We start from the raw sequence: 24428 nt of genomic DNA on the forward strand, positions 1-24428 counted from the left end.
GAGGGGAAGGGAAGGGGTGGAGGGGAGCTGATCTTTATTAATCTAAGGGGAAAGGGAGGGATGAAGTGTGGGCAGGAGGAGGTTTGTGAAGGCAAGGGAAGTTTTGGGAATGTTTGGGTTGGTTTGGGAAGGGAAGAAAAGGTTTGGGAAGGTTTGGGTCAGGAAGGGAAGGGGAGGTTTGGGAAGGGAAGGGGTGGTTTGGGAAGGGAAGGAGTGGAGGGGAGCTGATATTTATTAATCTAAGGGGAAAGGGAGGGATGAAGTGTGGGGAGGAGGAGGTTTGGGAAGGAAAGGGAAGTTTTGGGAAGGTTTGGGATGGTTTGGGAAGGGAAGAGAAGTTTGGGAAAGTTTGGGATGGTTTGGGAAGGGAAGGGAAGGGATTGGAAGGTTTGGGAAGGGAAAGGAAAGGAAGGGGAGGGGAGGTTTGAGAAGTGAAGAGAAGGTTTGGGAAGGGAAGAGAAGGTTTGGGAAGTTTTTGGATGGTTTGGGATGGTTTGGGAAGGGAAGAGAAGATTTGGGAAGGTTTGGAATGGTTTGGGAAGGGAAGGGATTGGAAGGTTTGGGAAGGGAAAGGAAAGGAAGGGGAGGGGAGGTTTGGGAAGTGAAGAGAAGGTTTGGGAAGGGAAGAGAAGGTTTGGGAAGGTTTGGGATGGTTTGGGAAAGGAAGAGAAGGTTTGGGAAGGTTTGGGATGGTTTGGAAAGGGAAGGGAAGATTTGGGAAGGTTTGGGTTGGTTTGGAAAGGGAAGGGAAGGGATGAAAAGGTTTGGGAAAGGAAGGGAAGGTTTGGGAAGGTTTGGGAAGGGAAGGGGCTGTCCATAGAGGTGGGCAGGCCAGGAGCTGCCTGGCCTTGCCGGCTGGCTCAGTTGGGCCCAGCATCAGCTGAATCTCCAGCTCCGCTGAGAAGTGGTCTCGTCCCTTGGTCTTCCGGTGCTGTTGGAGGGACGCAGGTTGTCTGGCTGGAGATTACTTTGTTACTGCCCGTCTAAAAGCGGACAAGAATTCAGTCCGCATGGTGCAGTAGGACGGGCAGTCGTCCTGGCTCATGGCTTCAAAGGCTGGAAGAGAGAGGAACGGAGCCACGGTCAGAGCCTGGATCTGTGGGAACCTGAGGAGCCCTTCCTGTTGGTGCCATCCCAGCCAACTCTTGCCATGACCAGGAGGGAGCAGGGGTCAACAGGATGAGCGGGAAGTTGCTGGCCCCCAATCCCCCCTGTGACCCTGAAATGTGTCCCTGCTCTGCCCACAGCACCCCTTGTCCGGGCAGGGAGCAGAGCCCTGAACAGGCAGGGCAGGAATTGCAGCTCCCTGCCCAGGGTCTGTGCTCCCCCCTGCCAGCCCCCAGTGAGAGCCCGCTGTCCTCACTCACCCCTCATGAGGAGCTGCAGGTCTTGCATGTGCCAGGCAGCAATCCCTGGGAACAGAGAGCGTGTCAGGGCCCCAGCAGCACAGCTCCCTCACCCACGGCCTCCTGGCCTGGCAGGGCTGAGCCCGGGGCCTTCCAGCATCAGGACACCCAAGGGTGTGGCTGGCAGAGGGCAGCATCAGCCACCAGGGCACTCGGGGCTCCCCAGCACATCCCTGGGCCACATCCTGCTGCTCCCGGAGCAGCCGGGGCTGGGGCTGAGCTGCAGTGGGCAGGGAGGGACCGCGGGCTTGTGGCTCACCCATGAACCTGACGGCCGCCTCTCGCAGGGGCTGCTGTGGGCTCTGCAGGTAGGGCAGGGCCTGGTGCAGGTGCTCAGCCCTTCGGCTCACGTCCTTGTCCATCTGCAGAGAGCAGGGGGGTGTCTGTGGCTGCAGCAGTGGCAGGGGCACAGGGCCAGCCCCACACACTGGGCATCAGGGCCTGGGGGCTTGTCCAGCCTGGGACTGGGCCTTTGGGGTCATCCTTACCAGGCAATCACAGAACTTGAAGTGCTGCTCTTTCCTCAGCAGCTTCTCCAGGTCCCTTCTCTTGAGGAACCTTGCAGCACAAAGCAGCACTTCTCGAGAGGCCTGCAGAGCAGCAGAGAGTGGGACATGGCACCACAGCCCAGGGCACAGCCCCTGTGTCCCTGCTCCAAGGGCAGCAGGAGGCTGGAGCCCTTGAGGCCCCAGGGCAGGAGGCAGCCCAGTCCTGTGCACAGGGACACCAGAGCCCACAAGTGCTCACCTCTGCCACGCACTGGTTCTCGTCTTGCCCATGGATGAACAGTGGGACCAGGCTCTGGTGCACCTGAGTCTCCAAGAGCTGTGTTCCGTCTTCTGCCAGCACCTCCATCAGCTCTCGGAAGAGGCGAATGGAGAGCAGCTGCACGTGGGTGTTGTCCTGGGGCAAAAGAGGAGAAAAAGGCCTCAGCACTGGATGCTCCAGGCCAATCAGGTACAGGTCTGAACATCCACAGGGCACAGTTTCATGGCAGCATCCAGTGCCTGTGGCTGGGGGGCACAAAGCCTTACGTTGTCAAAGAGTGGCCGGAGCGCCTCAGCCAGCCTGGGGGCAGTGGAGACGAATGCCCGAATGTCTTCATCCCGGAGCACACTCTCAAACACAGAGAGGGTCATTACGACCAGCTCTCCATCTGCATCAGGCAGCAGCTCCAGGAGGTGTTGGGACAGGCTGCAGATGCTTTCGGCCTGTGTGGAACACAGTGCTGTGCTGTCAAGCCTTGAACAGCTGCCCCACCAACAGCTCTCTGGTGGTGCAACCCCACGCTGCTGCCCCGGGCCCAGAGGCAAAAGGCCTGTCCCACAGGGCCCGGGCAGCAGAAGATGGAGGCAGGAGAGCTGGGATCAGCTGCCAGAGCTCCCAAAGCACAGTCAAACCCAAGCTCCTGCCTTCCCCAGCCCCTGGCTGCCCGTGTGTCTTCAGCCTGGTGTCCCCTTCTCACCATTGAGGGATCCACAGCAAGCACCAGGAGGCCTCTGAGTGCCAGGCGCTGCCTCTCTGGGCACTGGTTCTGCAGGTTCCTCGACAGGATGGGCAGGACCCTGTCACGACATTTAGTCCCGTCCAGAAAGTCCAGGACCTGGAAGGCAGAGAGCAGTGACGGGGTGCCCGGGCAGCAGGATCCTGGAGCTGCCCAGGGCTGGGCCCAGGCAGCAGCACAGGGCACAGGCACCGTCCCGGGCAGCTGCGGCTGTGAGAGGGCAGAGAGGGGGAGGCAGCGGGGCCAGGCAGCGCTGGCCATCGGGCTCACCTCCACAAGGAAGGCCAGGGCAGGCAGCTCCCAACAGGGGTCCTGAGTGCTGAGCAGGCCCAGCAGGTGGATTGCCATGGGGGAATAGAAAGGGACCAAGACGTGGCGCATCTCCCTGTCAGGGGGAAGGAAGGAACCATGGAGCCTGAGCAGGGTGGGCAAAGCTCCCAGCACACTGTGTGGGGTGCCCCGTGCCCAGGGCAGAGATGATGGGGGCAGCAGAGATGAGGGTGTCTCACCTGGCCAGCAGCCCCACTGCATAGTGCTGGGTGTCAGCACAGAGGAGTGTGTCCCAGCCACACTTGCGCTCCACTGACACCACCTCATTGTCCCACTGCAGCCGGCACAGCATGGCCTTGATGGTCTGGACGAAAAACCTGTGTGCAGAGCAAAGGCCAGGTCATGCTGGGAGCCCTGGCCCCAGCCCCAAGGGCATGGCAGGGAGAGAGGACTGGGATGGAGCACCTGTTGGGCTGGGTGGGGAGGCGGTGTTGCTCCAGGCATCCCCTCCAGAAGCTGTTCACCTCTTCTGGCACCTGCTCTGTGCTCATGGACACTTGAAACAGCAGAGCCATGAGCAGGCGGGGGATGTAATTCATGAGTGTGTCCTGGCACTTGGGCTCCTGGATGATCAGCCACAGTGCCAGGGTTGCCTGCAATCAAAGCACACAGAGACAGGGCTCAGTGCGAGAGGTCCATGTGTCAGGGCCCGAGTGTGGGAGGGAGAGGCCAGGGGAGAGGCAGGGGGAGCAGCCGGCCTGGTGTCCCTGAAACTGCCCCTCAGACACATTTGCAGCCCAAGGCCTGAGGCAGGGAGATGCAGGGGTAGGGAGGTGACGTGGGGAGGAGCAAAGACCACTTCTAGAAACTCACAGTCACGGCAAAGACATCTCTGCTGTCGCCATCGGAGGTGGACATTCCATGCACTGGCCAGTCCTCCATCACTCTGAGCAGTACTGGCAGCACCTTCTCCACTGTTGTTCCCGAGGAGCCGATGCTTCTCCACATCATTGCAGCAGCTCTGTGGAGCCAGAGCTCTGGGTCAGGGGGGTCTCAGCCCCAGGGCCGTGGCCTGGTCAGTTCTGGGGGCCCATGTGACAGAGCCACGGTGCCTTGAGGGGCAGGGAGGGCACATGGCAGTAGGATTGGAGGCTGACAGGCCAGGGCTGGGAAATGGAGTGGCCTGAGGGTCCTGGAAGTCTCCATCTGTCTGGCAGACCACATGGGACAGGCTCTCCAGGGTGAGGGGATATAAGGGTTGGTGATCCCTGAGCCAGCAAGGGAGCTGGGTCCTGTACCTGTCACACTCTGGGGCACAGCGCAGGAGAGTCATCACCACATCGTGTGGGTGTGCCTCAGCGAGCCTGCAGATGTTGGTGTGCATCGTGACCCCTGGAGCCATGTGGGAGGTGAGGCACTGGTGCATGGATCTCACGATGGTCGGCACCTGGAGAGGCAGTGGGGGACAGCTGAAGAGGTGCCAGAGGGAGCAGGTTGCCCAGCTTCCCCGAGAAGTGCTTCCCTTCCCACCACACACTGTGGCCTCAAAGGCTTTGGGGCCAGCAGACCTGGCATGAGAGGCCACGAGACCCCTGGGGCACTTGAGCCCTGGCCACAGGCTGCTTACTTACAGACACACTTCTCCTCCATAAAAATCTGGAATGGCAGCTGTCTTGAATTTCTGTGGCCAGGTCTTTGTCCCTGGCCAGGAGGAGGCTGGAGCCCACAAAACCCCAGGGCAGGAGGCAGCCCAGCAACTGCCATGGGGACCCCAGAGCCCACGAGTGTTCACCTCTGCCACACACTGGTGCTCATCATAGTGCAGGAAGAACCACAGCACCAGGATCTGATGCATCTGCATCTCCAAGGGCCTTGTTCCCCCTTCCACCAGTACCTCCATCAGCGTTTGGAAGAAGCAAAAGGAGGACAGCTACACATGGGTGCAGAGGAGAAAAAGAGGAGAAAAAGACCTCAGCACTGGATGCTCCAGGCCTACCAGGAACAGGTACAGGCTTGAACATCCACAGAGCACAAAGTTTCCTGCAGCAGCCAGTGCCCGTGGACTGGGGACACAAAGCCTTACGTTGTCAAAGAGTGGCCGGAGTGCCTCAGCCAGCTTGGGGGCAGTGGAGATGAGTGCCCGAATGTCTTTGTCCCGGAGCATATTCACAAACACAGAGAGGGTCATCACGACCAGCTCTCCATCTTCATCAGGCAGCAGCTCCAGGAGGTGTTGGGACAGGCTGCAGATGCTTTCGGCCTGTGTGGAACACAGTGCTGTGCTGTCAATCCCTGAACAGCTACCCCACCAAGAGCTCTCTGGCGGTGCAACCCCACGCTGCTGGCCCGGGGCCCAGAGGCCAAAGGCCTGTCCCACAGGGCCCAGGCAGCTGTACAGGGAGGCAGGAGAGCTGGGAGGAGCATCCACAGCTGCCAAAGCCCAACCAAGCCCAAGGGACTGCCTTCCCCAGCCCCAGGCTGCCCATGTGACTTCAGCCGGGTGTCCCCTTCTCACCATTGACAGATCCATCCAGAGCACCATGCGGCCTCGGAGTGCCAGGCGACGTCTCTCTGGGCACTCGCTCTGCAGGTGCCTTGACAGGATCTGCTCAACACTGCTGTGACATCTCCTTGCGTCCAGATAGTCCAGGAGCTGGAAGGCAGAGAGCAGTGACGGGGTGCCCGGGCAGCAGGATCCTGGAGCTGCCCAGGGCTGGGCCCAGGCAGCAGCACAGGGCACAGGCACCGTCCCGGGCAGCTGCGGCTGTGAGAGGGCAGAGAGGGGGAGGCAGCGGGGCCAGGCAGCGCTGGCCATCGGGCTCACCTGCACAAGGAACTCCAGGGCAGGCAGCTCCCAACGGGGGTCCTCAGAGCTGAGCAGCCCCAGCAGATGGATTGCCAGTGGGGAATGGGAGGGGGTCAATTGGCGGCGCATCTCCCTGTCAGGGGGAAAAGCATGGAGCCTGAGCAGGGTGGGCAAAGCTCTCCCAGCACTGACTCACAGAGTCCTGGTCTTTTCCCAGCAGCTCAGGATGGGATGTGGGCACTATGACAGGTGGCTCCTCCTGTGAACCTGCCTCCCGCAGCCTTTTCCAATCTGCTCGGCCATCCCTTGGGGCCAAGGCCCTTTGGCCCATGCCCACGGGAGCTGTGTGGGGTGCCCCGTGCCCTGGGTAGAGATGATGGGAGCAGCAGGGACAAGATTGTCTCACCTGACATGCAGACCCACTGCATAGTGATGGGTGTCGGAATTCAGGAGTGGGTCCCAGGCAAGCCTGCGCTTCCTTGCCATCCAAATATCCTCCCATGGCAGATGGCAGAGCAGGGCCTTGATGGTCTCTACCAAGAACCTGTGTGCAGAGCAAAGGCCAGGTCATGCTGGGAGCCCTGGCCCCAGCCCCGAGGGCATGGCAGGGAGAGAGGACAGGGATGGAGCACCTGTTGGGCTGGGTGGGGAGGCGGTGTTGCTCCAGGCATCCCCTCCAGAAGCTGTTCACCTCTTCTGGCACCTGCTCTGTGCTCATGAACACTTGAAACAGCAGAGCCACGAGCAGGCAGGGGATGTAATTCATGAGTGCATCCTGGCACTTGGGCTCCTGGATGATCTGCCACAGTGCCAGGGTTGCCTGCAATCAAAGCACACAGAGATAGGGCTCAGTGCGAGAGGTCCATGTGCCAGGGCCCGAGTGTGGGAGGGAGAGGCTAGGGAGAGGCAGGGGGAGCAGCCGGCCTGGTGTCCCTGAACCTGCCCCTCAGCCACATTTGCAGCCCAAGGCCTGAGGCAGGGAGATGCAGGGGTGGGGGAGGATGGAGAGTCACTGGAGAGGTGATGTGGGGAGGAGAAAAGGCCACTTCTAGAAACTCACAGCCAGGGCAAACACGTCTCTGTTGTCGCCATCAGAGGTGGACATTCCATGCACTGGCCAATCCTCCATCACTTGGAGCAGTACTGGCAGCACCTTCTCCATTGCTGTTCCCGAGGAGCTGATGCTTCTCCACATCACTGCAGCAGCTCTGTGGAGCCAGAGCTCTGGGTCAGGGGGGTCTCAGCCCCAGCACTGTGGCCTGGGCAGCTGTGGTGACCCATGTGACAGAGCCACAGTGCCTTGAAGGGTAGGGAAGGCACATGGCAGTAGGACTGGGGGCTGACAGGCTGAGAAATGGAGGGGCCTGAGGGTCCTGGAAGTCTCCATCTGTCTGGCAGACCACACAGGACAGGCTCTCCAGGATGAGGGGTTGTAAGGGTTGATGATCCCTGAGGCAGCAAGACAGCTGGGCCCTGTACCTGTCACACTCTGGGGCACAACGCAGGAGAGTCATCACCACATCCCGTGGGTGTGCCTCAGCGAGCCTGCAGATGTCATTGTGAGGAGACACGTGGAACGTGAGGTTGTGGTGGATGGACCAAACGATGTCTGGCACCTGGAGATGTAGTGGAGGAGAATTGGGGAGCCGCCAGAGGGAGCAGGTTTCCCAGCTTCCCCAAGAAGCGCTTCCCTTCCCACCACACAGTGTGGCCTCAAAGGCTTAGGGGGCCAGTGGACCCGGCTTGAGAGGCCACGAGACCCTTGGGTGACTTTAATCCTGGCCACAGGCTGCTTACTGGCTTCCAACTGGAGACACCTTTCCCCTCCAAAAAGTGCAGATTGGGAGCATCAGTCACACTCTCAGCAGGCGTGGTGTCAGTGTTTCTGATGCCCTCACTCGTGGTGTCACCCTCTGCCATGAGATCACTTGTTGTGGTTTCAGCGTCGGTCATGGCAGTCTCAGGGTTTGCTGTGTCATCCATCGGTGCCTCCTCAGAGCTTGCTGTGCCCTCAGTCGGCATCAGGGTGATGTCAGCCTGTGCCACGAGATCAGTGTTGGAGCCGGTTGTGTCACCAGCCAAAGCGGTGTCAGGCTTTGCTGTGCCGTCCATCAGTGCCCTGTCAGAGTGTGATGTGCCATCAATGGCCATCGGCGCCATGTCAGCCTTGGCCATGACATCAGTGGCTGCGGTGTCAGAGCCGGTTGTGTCTTCAGCCAAAGCGGTGTCAGGCTCTGCTGTGCCATGAGTGGCTTCTGTGATGTCCTTTGCAATAAGATCGGCCAGCGCGGTGTCAGGGTTGGTCGTGTCCTCGGTCTCAGCAGTCTCAGAGGTTGCCGTGTGATCAATCAGCTCGGTGCTGCCCTCAGGCTTCTCCTTGAGCTCAGCTGGCCTGGTGTCAGGCTGTGCCATGAGCTCAGGTGCTGTGCTCCTGGGTGTTCTTCGCCGAATGCGCATGATTTTCAGCAACCTCTGCAGGAGAAGAAAGGGCAGGGAAGAGAGGGAAGTCCAAGGGAACGCTCCACCAGCAGTGCCAGGCTGAGCAGGGACAGCAGGCCCAGCCCAGGGGGGGATGGCTGCAGGTACCTGAACTGCTCTGCGGAAGCGGCCATGGGGGCGGTCCTGCTCCTCTGTCCGGTCCTGGCCTGGATCTGTCAAAGAGGGAGCGCAGGCAGAGCTGAGGGGCTGCAGGAGAGGCCAGGGAACACAGCCCAGCCCTGCACTCCAGAGGCAGGGCCAGCCCTGGGGTGCCCAGTGGATGGAGCAGGGATGTTGAGGAGGGTGGCCTTGGCCCCTCTTTCCCCCTCCTTTTTCTCTGGGTGCGCCCACAGGGGACAGGAAGGGGCCAAGCTGGCTGCAGCCACCAGCCCTGTGGCCCAGCTCCAGCACTCACCCTGCTGCAGAGGCTCCTCAGCTTGCTGTGCTGGGGCCGCCCCAGGGCCTCTGCTGTTCCTCTTCCTTCTCAGCAGCCTGAACAGGCTGAAGCGTCTCCCTGCCATCCCTCAGGGTGGTCTCAAGGGAACTTGCACGAGAGACGCCTTGGAAAAAACCCTGGTGGGCAAATCTCAAAAAATTGCCGCAAGGGCACCTTCCACAGGGACTGCAGGTGAGCAAGTCCCGTGGTCTGGCCTCGAGAACACCTTCCACAGGGACTGCAGGTGACCAAGTCCCGTGGTCTGGCCTCGAGGGCACCTTCCACAGGCACTGGTGATGCCCAGAAAAGCTCTGGGTCACCAAGGCCCGTGGCCTGGCCTCGAGGGCCACTCCCACAGGGAGTGAGGATGCCTCGGAAAAACCTCCGGGTCACCAACTCCTGGGGTCTGGCCTCGAGGGAACTTGTAAGAAAAAGAACTCTCGGAATTGCTTCGGGTCAGCAACGAACGAGTTGGCTGCGAGGAGACTCCTCACAGCACGGCTCAGTCCCGTCCTGACCAGACGCGTGCTCCGAGCACTGTGGTGCGGCCGCGTTGCCGCCCAACACCTATATCAGGGTGTGTCACAAAGGGCCCTTGGACACCCTGCCCTGTCCCATCCCATTGATGATGGCCACCATGTCACAAAGGGCCCTGTGACACACGGACAAGGGCCCTGAGATCTCTCCCAACATGGCCAACCTGCCCCAGCTGGGAAGGAATCCATTCCCTAAAGCATCTGAAACACCTGGATGTGAACTTTAGGAATGATTCCAAAAAGGAGCAAACACTCCCCTCCTGCACCTGCTCATGGCAGCAGAAGGAGCCCCCTCGGGAGAAGGCCTGGCTGGTGGCCATCTAAACTGGGGGCTGTGACACAGAGGAGCAACGTGTGGGCAAGGGCACGAATGCTGCTCTGACCCCTTTGGCCGTGGCTGCACTGAAATCAGCAGCAACTCATTTGCCTTCACATGATCCATTGAGAGTCAATTTCAGAAACTAAACAGAAGTAAAAAAACCTGGCATTGTTTGGTTTGCAAAGGGTTTTTTATTAAGGGATAAGAATAGAATAGTTCTGATAAGGGATAAAAGCCCTCAAGGAATAAAAGTTCTCTCACTCTTCCAAAAGCACCCCAAACAAGGGAGGATATTGCAAAAACACTGATCCTTCCTCTGCTGCAGAGAGCTGACTGGCCAGGAATGCTTTGAAGGGCTCGAAAATAAAAAGTCAACTTGGATAATTTGGAGTTGAGAGAGCGAGTGCTCCCGCCTTGCTAAGGCCTTCCCACTCAGCCTAGGGACACTCATGCGGGTGCTTTAAAGTTCAGGCTGTCTTCAAATTTTGCCTGCAGCCATGAGGGAGTCCTGGTGAAGTCTTCTAAGAACTGTGGGTTACCCCTGGTGGTCAGGGTGGGTTCTGCCCTGCTTCATATGGACTCCAAGGGACAGCTCTAAGTAAGGAGGAGAGAGAGGACAAAAGTGCCAAGTGACAACTAGTGATGCTCTTGAGAAGGGAGATGAGGGGCTTTTTCATTTGAGGGTGTCATGATAGGAGAGGAGTGACAAGACACAGAAGTGAGAGCAGATACACAGAGGAGAAAAAGAAATGTTTCTTTTGGACAAGCTCACTGCTGGGATGGAGAAAGCCAAGAAGGCAGGAATATTCAAACCAGGGAAAAATAAAACTACTCACAATGATCACAGCTCGTGCTAAAATGCATTTGGAAGAAACATCAATGCCTCTCCCTCCCAACCCCCAGAACCTCCCTCATCCAAAAGCCCCAAAGAACTAAATCCTTGAGTCTTTGATGAGAAAGGAGGACTCTGTGTTTACTTGGCCATACAAGCTGTTAAAAGGTCTGGAGCTGGTCACTGCTGGACACAACATCCCCGAGCGTGTGGTGACTGGATTTTGTATGTTTTGGCAATTTCTAAGGTGAAGCTTGTGTTCCTCCCTGGGCTGACCTGTCCCATCTGAGCTACAAAAGGTCTTCCACACTTCTTTTCTCTGGCTAATAGGGACAGATCAAGGAAACTTAAAAGCCTTGGAAGAAGCCCTCTCAGAAGTCTGCTAAAAGACTCTACAAATTTTTCTGGCAGAAGGGTTGCTTCCCTGTGAGGAACGATAACATTGCTGAAGCTGTTCCACCTGCTCTCTCCAGAGGAGGCAATGGGAAGGCCCCTGCTCTGTCTGAGGCTGGAAGGAGCCTTGGCTTGGTGCTCCTGCAAAACTTGGAGCTCTGGAAGAAGAAAAGAGCATGGGCAAGGGGGCAAGGAGGAAAACGGGGGTGGCAAACCAGGGTCACTCTGCTCTGGTATGAGTACAATGGGAAAAGTGAAGGGTTGAGGTGAGAAGAGTAGTCTAGAAAATGACAAGAAAAGAAAATGGGAAAGAATCAGACACCAAAAAACGGCTGCAAGCTCTCAGCCAGCCTCGGCACCATCCAGCTGTGGTGGGGACAATCAAAAGACCACATCTCAGGCAGTGCAACCTCACTGCGACGATCTCAGCCAAACAGTGCCACAGGGAAAGCAGGACTTCCTTGTTCCCTGCCCAGTTCACCCCATTTTGCTGTGAACTTTGCAAAGCAATTCCAACTCTCTTCATTCCAACTTTATTAGGTGCAATCAAAGCCCCCAACAAACGCGCCCCAAAACAAAGCCTGCACGCCGAGTGCCAAAATCGTTAATCAGCTGCGATTAATGCCCAACCGGCAGAGCTGTTCCAAGAAAGTTTTCAGCTGCCGAGCCAGCCCATCCCGATGTGCTCCTCCGTGCGGGCGGCTGGGGCAGCGCTGCCCTGGGTCACTGCTCTGGCCGTGCAGGCGCCGAGATGCCGCAGGTCGGAGCAGGGGCAGGCTGAGCCCTCGCCGGGAGATGCGGAGCGGCGGGTTTGGAGCCCGGCGGGCGGGGCGGAGGTTTGTCCCGGCCTTGTCAGCGGCTCTGTGTCCCCGCCGCGCTTCTCGGGCCCAGCCCGGGCCCGCCCCCGCGACTCCTCCTCGCCCGGCACCGCCCCACACCCGGCCCGCTCCGCCGGTCCCCGCGACAGCTTCGAAGCCGCTTGTTCTGGGGGAGAAGCTGAGCCGGGCTCCTCTCGCGATGAATGAAGGCGCCTGAAGGGATCTGGCAGAGCAGGAGCTTGTGCTCGCCTGGCTGTGCTGCAGCCACGCTGTGTGTGTGTCTGCATGGACACAGGGCTGTTCCTTCCCGCAGCTCTTTGTGCCCCTCTGCTTTAGGTTGCCTTAGGCTGCTGCTGCAGCTGATGTGTTTGGGGAGCGAAGAGCAAAAGGTCTCGGCTGCCGTAGCTGGAGGGTGCAGGCACTGGAGCAGGGGCTGTGAAATCTCTCTGCTTTGGAGACTGCCAGAAGACTGTTACGACCCGCCCCAGAAAAAGGGGAGATGGGGGGTAACTCAGGTTTTTATCAATAATTCCCTTGGGATGGATTAAAGTGAAACAACACTAAATAATCGATGTCTGAAAACAAAGTTTATTTTAACAATCTGTATCAACAAGCATGCTAGCAGTTTGGGTGTTGTCATAAAACAATGCAACATAGAAATAACTTTTTTTGGGGGGAAGACACTGTTTAGGGGAGAGGAAAACCAGGATGAGAGTAAGGGAAAAGAGAAGCTGAGAGTACAAAAGAAATGGACATAGTCACCGCCCACTGGATCCAGCGATGCTTGAGAGCAATGGTCATGATTCGCAGGCAGTGGGGGAGAAGGAGAACCCCCAAATTCTCAAAGTCACCAGTCAGTTTATATACCCTCAGCATGCTTTTGCACCTCCCTGGCATGAGGGGTTGTTTGCCTTTTAGGGCTTAGCACTGGAGGGAGGGATGGGCCCGATTGGCCACCTGAGGTGTCTTCTTGCCTTTTAGGGCTTAGCCCCTCTGAGGCAACTCCTTGCCTTTTTAGGGCTTAGTCCACCTGAGGCATCTCCTTGCCTTTTTAGGGTTTAGTCTACCTGAGGCATCTTCTTGCCTTTATAAGGCAAAAGTCAAAACCTGCAAACTCCTGGAATGCATAAATCATTAACTATTTCAGTCTCTGACACCCCTGTGACAGCTTCAAAGCCGCTTGTTCTGGGGGAGAAGCTGAGCCGGGCTCCTCTCACAATGAATGAAGGCTCCTGAAGGGGATGGGCAGAGCAGGGGCTTGTCCTCTCCTTAGCCCTTATGGTAAGGGAGAAAAAGAGTACAGGCCCTAAAGTTGTGCCTTTGTTTCCAGGACTGTAAAGGAGGAGCAAATGATTCCATTGATCCAAACAGTAGTTTGCTTGTAAGAGTTAGGCGGAAAAAAAAAAAAAAGATAAACTGAAAACAACCCCATATTTCTTCTGAGTAGAGAAGGTGCAGAGGAGATGAGAATTTTTGAGGCCAACATGGCTATAAACATTTGGAGGCCAAGAAGCTCAGCGTGTGCAGTCAGGTAATGAGCACAATAAAATCAGGTGAGGAGGAAGGAGAGCTGAGTGTGTAGAGAACAGATCAACATCCTGATCCTATGGCAAGGAGATGGCTGGTGCTTTCTGCTGTCAGCCAGGGTGTGTGGCTGAGGTGTGATGCTTGTGCTTTGGGGTGCTTGCAGGGGTTGATGAATAGGTGTAGAGCAGATTGGTGGTCTTTTTGTTGTTGTTCAGGAGTACTCAGGTACCCTTGGGATAGGCTTGAGGTTGATGTCCTGAAGGTGTTGTCTCTGAGACAGTCAGTGCTGCGAGTGAGTGTGGGACAGAAGGACCCCAGCCCAGCTGCAGTGGCTGAGCTGAGGTGTTGCCTGAGGCAGAGCAGAGTTGGTGGGGGTTTGCTGAGTGGGTGTGTGCCCAGCTTGCCAGGCTCCCTGTGGCACTGGAGAGCAAGTGCTGGTGGGACTTGTGCTAAAGCAGTTTCAAATGTGTCGCAGAGCCCCAGGGACAGGGGCAGCCTGAAGTGCCCTTGTCCCTGTGTGTGTGTGCCCACGGCACAAGGGGCAAAAGCAAGGCAGGAGCGGGCCCGTGAGCTGCAGGGCTGAGGTTTGTGGCGATTGAGTTCCACAAAGATGCAGGTCAGGGGGAGAAAGCGGATGTTTATTAATGTAAGGGGAAAGGGAGGGATGAAGCTTCTTAAGGTAATGGGAAAGGGAGGGATGAAGTGTAGGCAGGAGAAGGTTTGGGAAGGGGAGGGGAGGGAAGAGAAGGTTTGGGAAGGGGAGGGGAGGGAAGGGGAGGGAAGGAAGATTTGGGGAGGGGAGGGAAGGGGAGGGGAGAGAAGGGGAGAGAAGGGAAGGTTTGAGAAGGTTTGGGAAGGGAAGGATTTGAAAGGGAAGGGGATTGGAAAGGGAAGGGGATTGGAAAGGGAAGGGGAGGGAAGAGAAGGTTTGGGGAGCAGAGGGAAGGGGAGGGGAGGTTTGGGAAGGTTTGGGGCGGTAAGGGAAGGGGAGGGAAGGGAAGGATTGGAAAGGGAAGGATTGGAAAGGGAAGGGAAGGTTTGGGAAGGGGATGGAAGAGAAGGTTTGGGGAGGAGAGGAGAGGGGAGGAGAGGGGAGGGGAGGTTTGGGGCAGGAAGGGAAGGGGAGGTTTGGGAAGGGAAGGGGTGGAGGGGAGCTGATATTTATTAATCTAAGGGGAAAGGGAGGGATGAAGTGTGGGCAGGAGGAGGTTTGGGAAGGAAAGGGAAGTTTTGGGAAGGTTTGGGATGGTTTGGGAAGGGAAGAGAAGGTTTGGGAAGGTTTGGGATGGTTTGGGATGGTTTGGGAAGGGAAGAGAAGATTTGGGAAGGTTTGGAATGGTTTGAGAAGGGAAGGGATTGGAAGGTTTGGGAAGGGAAAGGAAAGGAAGGGGAGGGGAGGTTTGGGAAGTGAAGAGAAGGTTTGGGAAGGGAAGAGAAGGTTTAGGAAGGTTTGGGATGGTTTGGGAAGGGAAGAGAAGATTTGGGAAGGTTTGGGATGGTTTGGGAAGGGAAGGGAAGGGGAGAAAAGGTTGGGGAAAGGAAGGGAAGGTTTGGGAAGGGAAGGGAAGGGGCTGTCCATTGAGGTGGGCAGGCCAGGAGCTGCCTGGCCTTGCCGGCTGGCTCAGTTGGGCCCAGCATCAGCTGAATCTCCAGCTCCGCTGAGAAGTGGTCTCGTCCCTTGGTCTTCCGGTGCTGTTGGAGGGACGCAGGTTGTCTGGCTGGAGATTACTTTGTTACTGCCCGTCTAAAAGCGGACAAGAATTCAGTCCGCATGGTGCAGTAGGACGGGCAGTCGTCCTGGCTCATGGCTTCAAAGGCTGGAAGAGAGAGGAACGGAGCCACGGTCAGAGCCTGGATGTGGGAACCCGAGGAGCCCTTCCTGCCAGGGCCATCCCAGCCAGCTCTTGCCAAGGCCAGGAGGGAGCAGGGGTCAACAGGATGAGCGGGAAGTTGCTGGCCCCCAATCCCCCCTGTGACCCTGAAATGTGTCCCTGCTCTGCCCACAGCACCCCTTGTCCGGGCAGGGAGCAGAGCCCTGAATAGGCAGGGCAGGGATTGCAGCTCCCTGTCCAGGGTCTGTGCTCCCCCCTGCCAGCCCCCAGTGAGAGCCCACTGTCCTCACTCACCCCTCATGAGGAGCTGCAGGTCTTGCATGTGCCAGGCGGCCACTCCTGGGAACAGAGAGCGTGTCAGGGCCCCAGCAGCACAACTCCCTCACCCACGGCCTCCTGGCCTGGCAGGGCTGAGCCCGGGGCCTTCCAGCATCAGGACACCCAAGGGTGTGGCTGGCAGAGGGCAGCAGCAGCCACCAGGGCACTCGGGGCTCCCCAGCACATCCCTGGGCCCATCCTGCTGCCCCCGGAGCAGCCGGGGCTGGGGCTGAGCTGCAGTGGGCAGGGAGGGACCGCGGGCTTGTGGCTCACCCATGAACCTGACGGCCGCCTCTCGCAGGGGCTGCTGTGGGCTCTGCAGGTAGGGCAGGGCCTGGTGCAGGTGCTCAGCCCTTCGGCTCACGTCCTTGTCCATCTGCAGAGAGCAGGGGGGTGTCTGTGGCTGCAGCAGTGGCAGGGGCACAGGGCCAGCCCCACACACTGGGCATCGGGGCCTGGGGGCTTGTCCAGCCTGGGGCTGGGCCTTCGGGGTCATCCTTACCAGGCAATCACAGAACTTGAAGTGCTGCTCTTTCCTCAGCAGCTTCTCCAGGTCCCTTCTCTTCAGGAACCTTGCAGCGCAAAGCAGCACTTCTCGAGAGGCCTGCAGAGCAGCAGAGAGTGGGACATGGCACCACAGCCCAGGGCACAGCCCCTGTGTCCCTGCTCCAAGGGCAGCAGGAGGCTGGAGCCCTTGAGGCCCCAGGGCAGGAGGCAGCCCAGCCCCGTGCACAGGGACACCAGAGCCCACAAGTGCTCACCTCTACCACGCACTGGTTCTCGTCATGCCCATGGATGAACAGTGGGACCAGGCTCTGGTGCACCTGAGTCTCCAAGAGCTGTATTCCCTCTTCTGCCAGCACCTCCATCAGCTCTCGGAAGAGGCGAATGGAGAGCAGCTGCACGTGGGTGTTGTCCTGGGGCAAAAGAGGAGAAAAAGACCTCAGCACTGGACGCTGCAGGTCCACCAGGAACAGGCACAGGCCTGAACATCCACAGGGCAAAGTTTCCTGGCAGCACTCAGTGCCTGGAGGTGGAGGGCACAAAGCCTTACGTTGTCAAAGAGTGGCCGGAGCGCCTCAGCCAGCTTGGGGGCAGTGGAGATGAGTGCCCGAATGTCTTCATCCCGGAGCACACTCTCAAACACAGAGAGGGTCATCACGACCAGCTCTCCATCTTCATCACGCAGCAGCTCCAGGAGGTGTTGGGACAGGCTGCAGATGCTTTCGGCCTGTGTGGAACACAGTGCTGTGCTGTCAAGCCTTGAACAGCTGCCCCACCAAGAGCTCTCTAGCAGTGCAACCCCACGCTGCTGCCCCAGGGCCCAGAGGCCAAAGGCCTGTCCCACAGAGCCTGGGCAGCTGCACAGGGAGGCAGGAGAGCTGGGATCAGCTGCCACAGCTGCCAAAGCACAGTCAAACCCAAGCGCCTCCCTTCCCCAGCCCCAGGCTACCCGTGTGTCTTCAGCCTGGTGTCCCCTTCTCACCATTGAGGGATCCACAGCAAGCACCAGGAGGCCTCTGAGTGCCAGGCGCTGCCTCTCTGGGCACTGGCTCTGCAGGTTCCTCGACAGGATGGGCAGGACACTGTCACGACATTTACTCCCGTCCAGATAGTCCAGGACCTGGAAGGCAGAGAGCAGTGATGGGGTGCCCGGGCAGCAGGATCCTGGAGCTGCCCAGGGCTGGGCCCAGGCAGCAGCACAGGGCACAGGCACCGTCCCGGGCAGCTGCAGCTGTGAGAGGGCAGAGAGGGGGAGGCAGCGGGGCCAGGCAGCGCTCGCCATCGGGCTCACCTCCACAAGGAAGGCCAGGGCAGGCAGCTCCCAACGGGGGTCCTGAGTGCTGAGCAGGCCCAGCAGGTGGATTGCCATGGGGGAATAGAAAGGGACCAAGACGTGGCGCATCTCCCTGTCAGGGGAAAAGAAGGAACCATGGAGCCTGAGCAGGGTGGGCAAAGCTCCCCCAGCAGGCTGTGTGGGGTGCCCCGTGCCCAGGGCAGAGATGATGGGGGCAGCAGAGATGAGGGTGTCTCACCTGGCCAGCAGCCCCACTGCATAGTGCTGGGTGTCAGCACAGAGGAGCGTGTCCCAGCCACACTTGCGCTCCACTGACACCACCTCATTGTCCCACTGCAGCCGGCACAGCAGGGCCTTGATGGTCTGGACGAAAAACCTGTGTGCACAGCAAAGGCCAGGTCATGCTGGGAGCCCTGGCCCCAGCCCCAAGGGTATGGCAGGGAGAGAGGACTGGGATGGAGCACCTGTTGGGCTGGGTGGGGAGGCGGTGTTGCTCCAGGCATCCCCTCCAGAAGGTGTTCACCTCTTCTGGCACCTGCTCTGTGCTCATGGACACTTGGAACAGCAGAGCCATGAGCAGGCGGGGGATGTAATTCATGAGTGCATCCTGGCACTTGGGCTCCTGGATGATCAGCCACAGTGCCAGGGTTGCCTGCAATCAAAGCACACAGAGACAGCGCTGAGTGCAAGAGGTCCATGTGTCAGGGCCTGAGTGTGGGAGGGAGAGGCCAGGGGAGAGGCAGGGGGAGCAGCCGGCCTGGTGTCCCTGAACCTGCCCCTCAGCCACATTTGCAGCCCAAGGCCTGAGGCAGGGAGATGCAGGGGTAGGGAGGTGACATGGGGAGGAGCAAAGACCACTTCAAGAAACTCACAGTCACGGCAAAGACATCTCTGTTGTCACCATCGGAGGTGGACATTCTGTGGACTGGCCAATCCTCCATCACTTGGAGCAGTACTGGCAGCACCTTCTCCGCTGTTGTCCCCGAGGAGCCGATGCTTCTCCACATCATTGCAGCAGCTCTGTGGAGCCAGAGCTCTGGGTCAGGGGGGTCTCAGCCCCAGGGCCGTGGCCTGGTCAGTTCTGGTGGCCCATGTGACAGAGCCACAGTGCCTTGAGGGGCAGGGAGGGCACATGGCAGTAGGACTGGGGGCTGACAGGCGAGGGCAGGGAAATGGAGTGGCCTGAGGGTCCTGGAAGTCTCCATCTGTCTGGCAGACCACATGGGACAGGCTCTCCAGGGTGAGGGGTTGTAAGGGTTGGTGATTCCTGAGCCAGCAAGGCAGCAGAGCCCTGTACCTGTCACACTCTGGGGCACAGCGCAGGAGAGTCATCACCACGTCGTGTGGGTGTGCCTCTGCGAGCCTGCAGATGTTGGTGTGCATCGTGACACCTGGAGCCATGTGGGACGTGAGGCACTGGTGCATGGATCTCACGATGGTCGGCACCTGGAGAGGCAGTGGGGCACAGTTGAAGAGGTGCCAGAGGGAGCAGGTTGCCCAGCTTCCCCGAGAAGTGCTTCCCTTTCCACCACACACTGTGGCCTCAAAGGCTTAGGGGCCAGCAGACCTGGCATGAGAGGCCACGAGACCCCTGGGGCACTTGAGCCCTGGCCACAGGCTGCTTACTTACAGACACACTTCCCCTCTATAAATATCTGGAATGGCAGCTGTCTTGAGTTTCTGTGGCCAGGTCTTTGTCCCTGGCCAGGAGGAGGCTGGAGCCCACAAAACCCCAGGGCAGGAGGCAGCCCAGCAACTGCCATGGGGACCCCAGAGCCCACGAGTGCTCACCTCTGCCACACACTGGTGCTCATCATAGTGCAGGAAGAACCACAGCACCAGGATCTGATGCATCTGCATCTCCAAGGGCCTTGTTCCCCCTTCCACCAATACCTCCATCAGCGATTGGAAGAAGCAAAAGGAGGACAGCTGCACATGGGTGCAGAGGAGAAAAAGAGGAGAATAAGACCTCAGCACTGGATCCTCCAGGCCCACCAGGAACAGGTACAGGCCTGAACATCCACAGAGCACAAAGTTTCCTGGCAGCAACCAGTGCCCGTGGACTGGGGACACAAAGCCTTACGTTGTCAAAGAGTGGCCGGAGCGCCTCAGCCAGCTTGGGGGCAGTGGAGATGAGTGCCCGAATGTCTTTGTCCCGGAGCATATTCACAAACACAGAGAGGGTCATCACGACCAGCTCTCCATCTTCATCCGGCAGCAGCTCCAGGAGGTGTTGGGACAGGCTGCAGATGCTTTTGGCCTGTGTGGAACACAGTGCTGTGCTGTCAATCCCTGAACAGCTGCCCCACCAAGAGCTCTCTGGCGGTGCAACCCCACGCTGCTGCCCCGGTCCCAGAGGCCAAAGGCCTGTCCCACAGGGCCCAGGCAGCTGTACAGGGAGGCAGGAGAGCTGGGAGGAGCATCCACAGCTCCCAAAGCCCAACCAAGCCCAAGGGACTGCCTTCCCCAGCCCCAGGCTGCCCGTGTGGCTTCAGCCGGGTGTCCCCTTCTCACCATTGACAGATCCATCCAGAGCACCATGCGGCCTCGGAGAGCCAGGCGACGTCTCTCTGGGCACTCGCTCTGCAGGTGCCTTGACAGGACCTGCTCAACACTGCTGTGACATCTCCTTGCATCCAGATAGTCCAGGACCTGGAAGGCAGAGAGCAGTGATGGGGTGCCCGGGCAGCAGGAGCCCGGAGCCGCCTAGGGCTGGGCCCAGGCAGCAGCACAGGGCACAGGCACCGTCCCAGGCAGCTGCGGCTGTGAGAGGGCAGAGAGGGGGAGGCAGCGGGGCCAGGCAGCGCTCGCCATCGGGCTCACCTCGACAAGGAACTCCAGGGCAGGCAGCTCCCAACGGGGGTCCTCAGAGCTGAGCAGCCCCAGCAGATGGATTGCCAGTGGGGAATGGGAGGGGGTCAATTGGCGGCGCATCTCCCTGTCAGGGGGAAAAGCATGGAGCCTGAGCAGGGTGGGCAAAGCTCTCCCAGCACTGACTCACAGAGGCCTGGTCTTTTCCCAGCAGCTCAGGATGGGATGTGGGCACTATGACAGGTGGCTCCTCCTGTGAACCTGCCTCCCGCAGCCTTTTCCAATCTGCTCGGCCATCCCTTGGGGCCAAGGCCCTTTGGCCCATGCCCACGGGAGCTGTGTGGGGTGCCCCGTGCCCAGGGTAGAGATGATGGGAGCAGCAGGGACAAGATTGTCTCACCTGACATGCAGACCCACTGCATAGTGATGGGTGTCGGAATTCCGGAGTGGGTCCCAGGCAAGCCTGCGCTTCCTTGCCATCCAAATATCCTCCCATGGCAGATGGCAGAGCAGGGCCTTGATGGTCTCTACCAAGAACCTGTGTGCAGAGCAAAGGCCAGGTCATGCTGGGAGCCCTGGCCCCAGCCCCGAAGGCATGGCAGGGAGAGAGGACTGGGATGGAGCACCTGTTGGGCTGGGTGGGGAGGCGGTGTTGCTCCAGGCATCCCGTCCAGAAGGTGTTCACCTCTTCTGGCACCTGCTCTGTGCTCATGAACACTTGAAACAGCAGAGCCACGAGCAGGCGGGGGATGTAATTCATGAGTGCATCCTGGCACTTGGGCTCCTGGATGATCAGCCACAGTGCCAGGGTTGCCTGCAATCAAAGCACACAGAGACAGGGCTCAGTGCTAGAGGTCCATGTGCCAGGGCCCGAGTGTGGGAGGGAGAGGCTAGGGAGAGGCAGGGGGAGCAGCCGGCCTGGTGTCCCTGAACCTGCCCCTCAGATACATTTGCAGCCCAATGCCTGAGGCAGGGAGATGCAGGGGTGGGGGAGGATGGAGAGTCACTGGAGAGGTGATGTGGGGAGGAGAAAAGGCCACTTCTAGAAACTCACAGCCAGGGCAAACACGTCTCTGTTGTCGCCATCAGAGGTGGACATTCCATGCACTGGCCAATCCTCCGTCACTTGGAGCAGTACTGGCAGCACCTTCTCCATTGCTGTTCCCGAGGAGCTGATGCTTCTCCACATCACTGCAGCAGCTCTGTGGAGCCAGAGCTCTGGGTCAGGGGGGTCTCAGCCCCAGCACTGTGGCCTGGGCAGCTGTGGTGACCCATGTGACAGAGCCACAGTGCCTTGAAGGGCAGGGAAGGCACATGGCAGTAGGACTGGGGGCTGACAGGCTGAGAAATGGAGGGGCCTGAGGGTCCTGGAAGTCTCCATCTGTCTGGCAGACCACACAGGACAGGCTCTCCAGGATGAGGGGTTGTAAGGGTTGATGATCCCTGAGGCAGCAAGACAGCTGGGCCCTGTACCTGTCACACTCTGGGGCACAGCGCAGGAGAGTCATCACCACATCCCGTGGGTGTGCCTCAGCGAGCCTGCAGATGTCATTGTGAGGAGACACGTGGAACGTGAGGTTGTGGTGGATGGACCAAACGATGTCTGGCACCTGGAGATGTAGTGGAGGAGAATTGGGGAGCCGCCAGAGGGAGCAGGTTTCCCAGCTTCCCCAAGAAGCGCTTCCCTTCCCACCACACAGTGTGGCCTCAGAGGCTTAGGGGGCCAGTGGACCCGGCTTGAGAGGCCACGAGACCCTTGGGTAACTTTAATCCTGGCCACAGGCTGCTTACTGGCTTCCAACTGGAGACACCTTTCCCCTCCAAAATGTGCAGATTGGGAGCATCAGTCACACTCTCAGCTGGCGTGGTGTCAGTGTTTCCGATGTCCTCACTCGTGGTGTCACCCTCTGCCATGAGATCACTTGTTGTGGTTTCAGCGTCGGTCATGGCAGTCTCAGGGTTTGCTGTGTCATCCATCGGTGCCTCATCAGAGCTTGCTGTGCCCTCAGTCAGCATCGGGGTGATGTCAGCCTGTGCCACGAGATCAGTGTTGGAGCCGGTTGTGTCACCAGCCAAAGCGGTGTCAGGCTTTGCTGTGCCGTCCATCGGTGCCAGGTCAGAGTGTGATGAGCCATCAATGGCCATCGGCGCCATGTCAGCCTTGGCCATGACATCAGTGGCTGCGGTGTCAGAGCCGGTTGGGTCTTCAGCCAAAGCGGTGTCAGGCTCTGCTGTGCCATGAGTGGCTTCTGTGATGTCCTTTGCAATGAGATCGGCCAGTGCGGTGTCAGGGTTGGTCGTGTCCTCGGTCTCAGCAGTCTCAGAGGTTGCCGTGTGATCAATCAGCTCAGTGCTGCCCTCAGGCTTCTCCTTGAGCTCAGCTGGCCTGGTCTCAGGCTGTGCCATGAGCTCAGGTGCTGTGGTCCTGGGTGTTCTTCGCCGAATGCGCATGATTTTCAGCAACCTCTGCAGGAGAAGAAAGGGCAGGGAAGAGAAGGAAGTCCGAGGGAACGCTCCACCAGCAGTGCCAGGCTGAGCAGGGACAGCAGGCCCAGCCCAGGGGGGGATGGCTGCAGGTACCTGAACTGCTCTGCGGAAGCGGCCACGGGGGCGGTCCTTCTCCTCTGTCCGGTCCTGGCCTGGATCTGTCAAAGAGCGAACGCAGGCAGAGCTGAGGGGCTGCAGGAGAGGCCAGGGAACACAGCCCAGCCCTGCACTCCAGAGGCAGGGTCAGCCCTGGGGTGCCCAGTGGATGGAGCAGGGATGTTGAGGAGGGTGGCCTTAGCCCCTCTTTCCCCCTCCTTTTTCTCTGGGTGCGCCCACAGGGGACAGGAAGGGGCCAAGCTGGCTGCAGCCACCAGCCCTGTGGCCCAGCTCCAGCACTCACCCTGCTGCAGAGGCTCCTCAGCTTGCTGTGCTGGGGCCGCCCCTGGGCCTCTCCTGTTCCTCTTCCTTCTCAGCAGCCTGAACAGGCTGAAGCGTCTCCCTGCCATCCCACAGGGTGGTCTCAAGGGAACTTGCACGAGAGACGCCTTGGAAAAAACCCTGGTGGGCAAATCTCAAAAAATTGCCGCAAGGGCACCTTCCACAGGGACTGCAGGTGACCAAGTCCCGTGGTCTGGCCTCGAGGGCACCTTCCACAGGGACTGCAGGTGACCAAGTCCCGTGGACAGGCCTCGTAGGCACCTTCCACAGGCACTGGTGATGCCCAGAAAAGCTCTGGGTCACCAAGGCCTGTGGCCTGGCCTCGAGGGCCACTCCCACAGGGAGTGAGGATGCCTCGGAAAAACCTCCGGGTCACCAACTCCTGGGGTCTGGCCTCGAGGGAACTTGCAAGAAAAAGAACTCTCGGAATTGCTTCGGGTCAGCAACGAACGAGTTGGCTGCGAGGAGACTCCTCACAGCACCGCTCAGTCCCGTCCTGACCAGACGCGTGCTCCGAGCACTGTGGCGCGGCCGCGTTGCCGCCCAACACCTATATCAGGGTGTGTCACAAAGGGCCCTTGGACACCCTGCCCTGTCCCATCCCATTGACGATGGTCACCATGTCACAAAGGGCCCTGTGACACACGGACAAGGGCCCTGAGGCCTCTCCCAACCTGGCCAACCTGCCCCAGCTGGGAAGGAATCAATTCCCTGAAGCATCTGAAACAGCTGGATGTGAACTTTAGGAATGGCTCCAAAAAGGAGCAAACACTCCCCTCCTGCACCTGCTCATGGCAGCAGAAGGAGCCCCCTCGGGAGAAGGCCTGGCTGGTGGGCATCTAAACTGGGGGCTGTGACACAGAGGAGCAACGTGTGGGCAAGGGCACGAATGCTGCTCTGACCCCTTTGGCCGCAGCTGCACTGAAATCAGCAGCAACTCATTTGCCTTCACATGATCCATTGAGAGTCAATTTCAAAAACTAACCAGAAGCAAAAAAACCTGGCATTGTTTGGTTTGCAAAGGGTTTTTTATTAAGGGATAAGAATAGAAAAATTTGCAGTAAGGGATAAAAGCCCTCAAGGAACTAAAGTTCTTTCAGTCTTCCAAAAGCACCCCAAACGAGCGAGGATATTGCAAAAACACTAATCCTCCCTCTAGTGCAGAGAGCTGACTGGCCAGGAAAGCTTTGAAGGGCTCAAAAATACAAAGTCAAATCTGTATTGGATGATTTGGAGTTGAGAGAACAAGTGCTCCAGCCTTTCTAAGGCCTTCCCTCTCATCCTAGGGACACTCAGACAGGTGCTTTAAAGTTCAGTGGTGTTCCTTGAAGGATCCAGTCATGTGCCTGAAGATGCTTCCATGAGTCTGCTTGCCAAAAAATCCTCACCAGTGCATACTGAATGAAAGTTTTGTTTTTC

The 24428-nt window shown here is 58.7% G+C and overlaps 1 protein-coding gene across 23 annotated transcripts; it reads right to left on the minus strand.

The window, feature by feature from the left end:
- Positions 1–754: 754 nt before the first annotated feature.
- Positions 755–24007, minus strand: LOC127461194 (maestro heat-like repeat family member 5). 23 transcript variants are annotated; one of them, XM_051768779.1, is made up of 24 exons: positions 22972–23617; positions 22665–22729; positions 21876–22550; positions 21558–21694; positions 21139–21286; positions 20711–20898; positions 20485–20622; positions 20097–20211; positions 19878–19925; positions 5696–5785; positions 5264–5440; positions 4973–5110; positions 4479–4627; positions 4054–4201; positions 3646–3833; positions 3420–3557; positions 3181–3295; positions 2872–3009; positions 2441–2617; positions 2154–2309; positions 1895–1996; positions 1666–1768; positions 1368–1412; positions 755–1056 (listed from the first exon to the last, which is right to left on the minus strand). In XM_051768779.1, exons 1-24 carry the CDS (start codon positions 23075–23077, stop codon positions 965–967), a joined length of 3576 nt encoding a protein of 1191 aa, XP_051624739.1. In that variant the 5' UTR covers positions 23078–23617; the 3' UTR covers positions 755–964. The 23 variants fall into 23 exon arrangements, with proteins under 23 accessions (XP_051624739.1, XP_051624738.1, XP_051624728.1 ...); XM_051768778.1 differs by lacking the exons at positions 2441–2617; positions 2872–3009; positions 3181–3295; ... (5 more) ...; positions 5264–5440; positions 5696–5785 and adding exons at positions 16300–16392; positions 16530–16706; positions 16962–17099; ... (5 more) ...; positions 19065–19202; positions 19357–19533 and having other exon boundaries at positions 2154–2216; positions 19788–19925; XM_051768768.1 differs by lacking the exons at positions 2154–2309; positions 2441–2617; positions 2872–3009; ... (6 more) ...; positions 5264–5440; positions 5696–5785 and adding exons at positions 16048–16079; positions 16237–16392; positions 16530–16706; ... (6 more) ...; positions 19065–19202; positions 19357–19533 and having other exon boundaries at positions 1895–1964; positions 19788–19925.
- Between the last annotated feature and the right edge of the window lie 421 nt (positions 24008–24428).

This window comes from Manacus candei, unplaced genomic scaffold, assembly GCF_025592945.1.
Source record: "Manacus candei isolate 608988 ecotype Guabito, Panama unplaced genomic scaffold, ASM2559294v1 h1tg000097l, whole genome shotgun sequence".
NCBI classification, from domain to species: Eukaryota; Metazoa; Chordata; class Aves; order Passeriformes; family Pipridae; genus Manacus; species Manacus candei.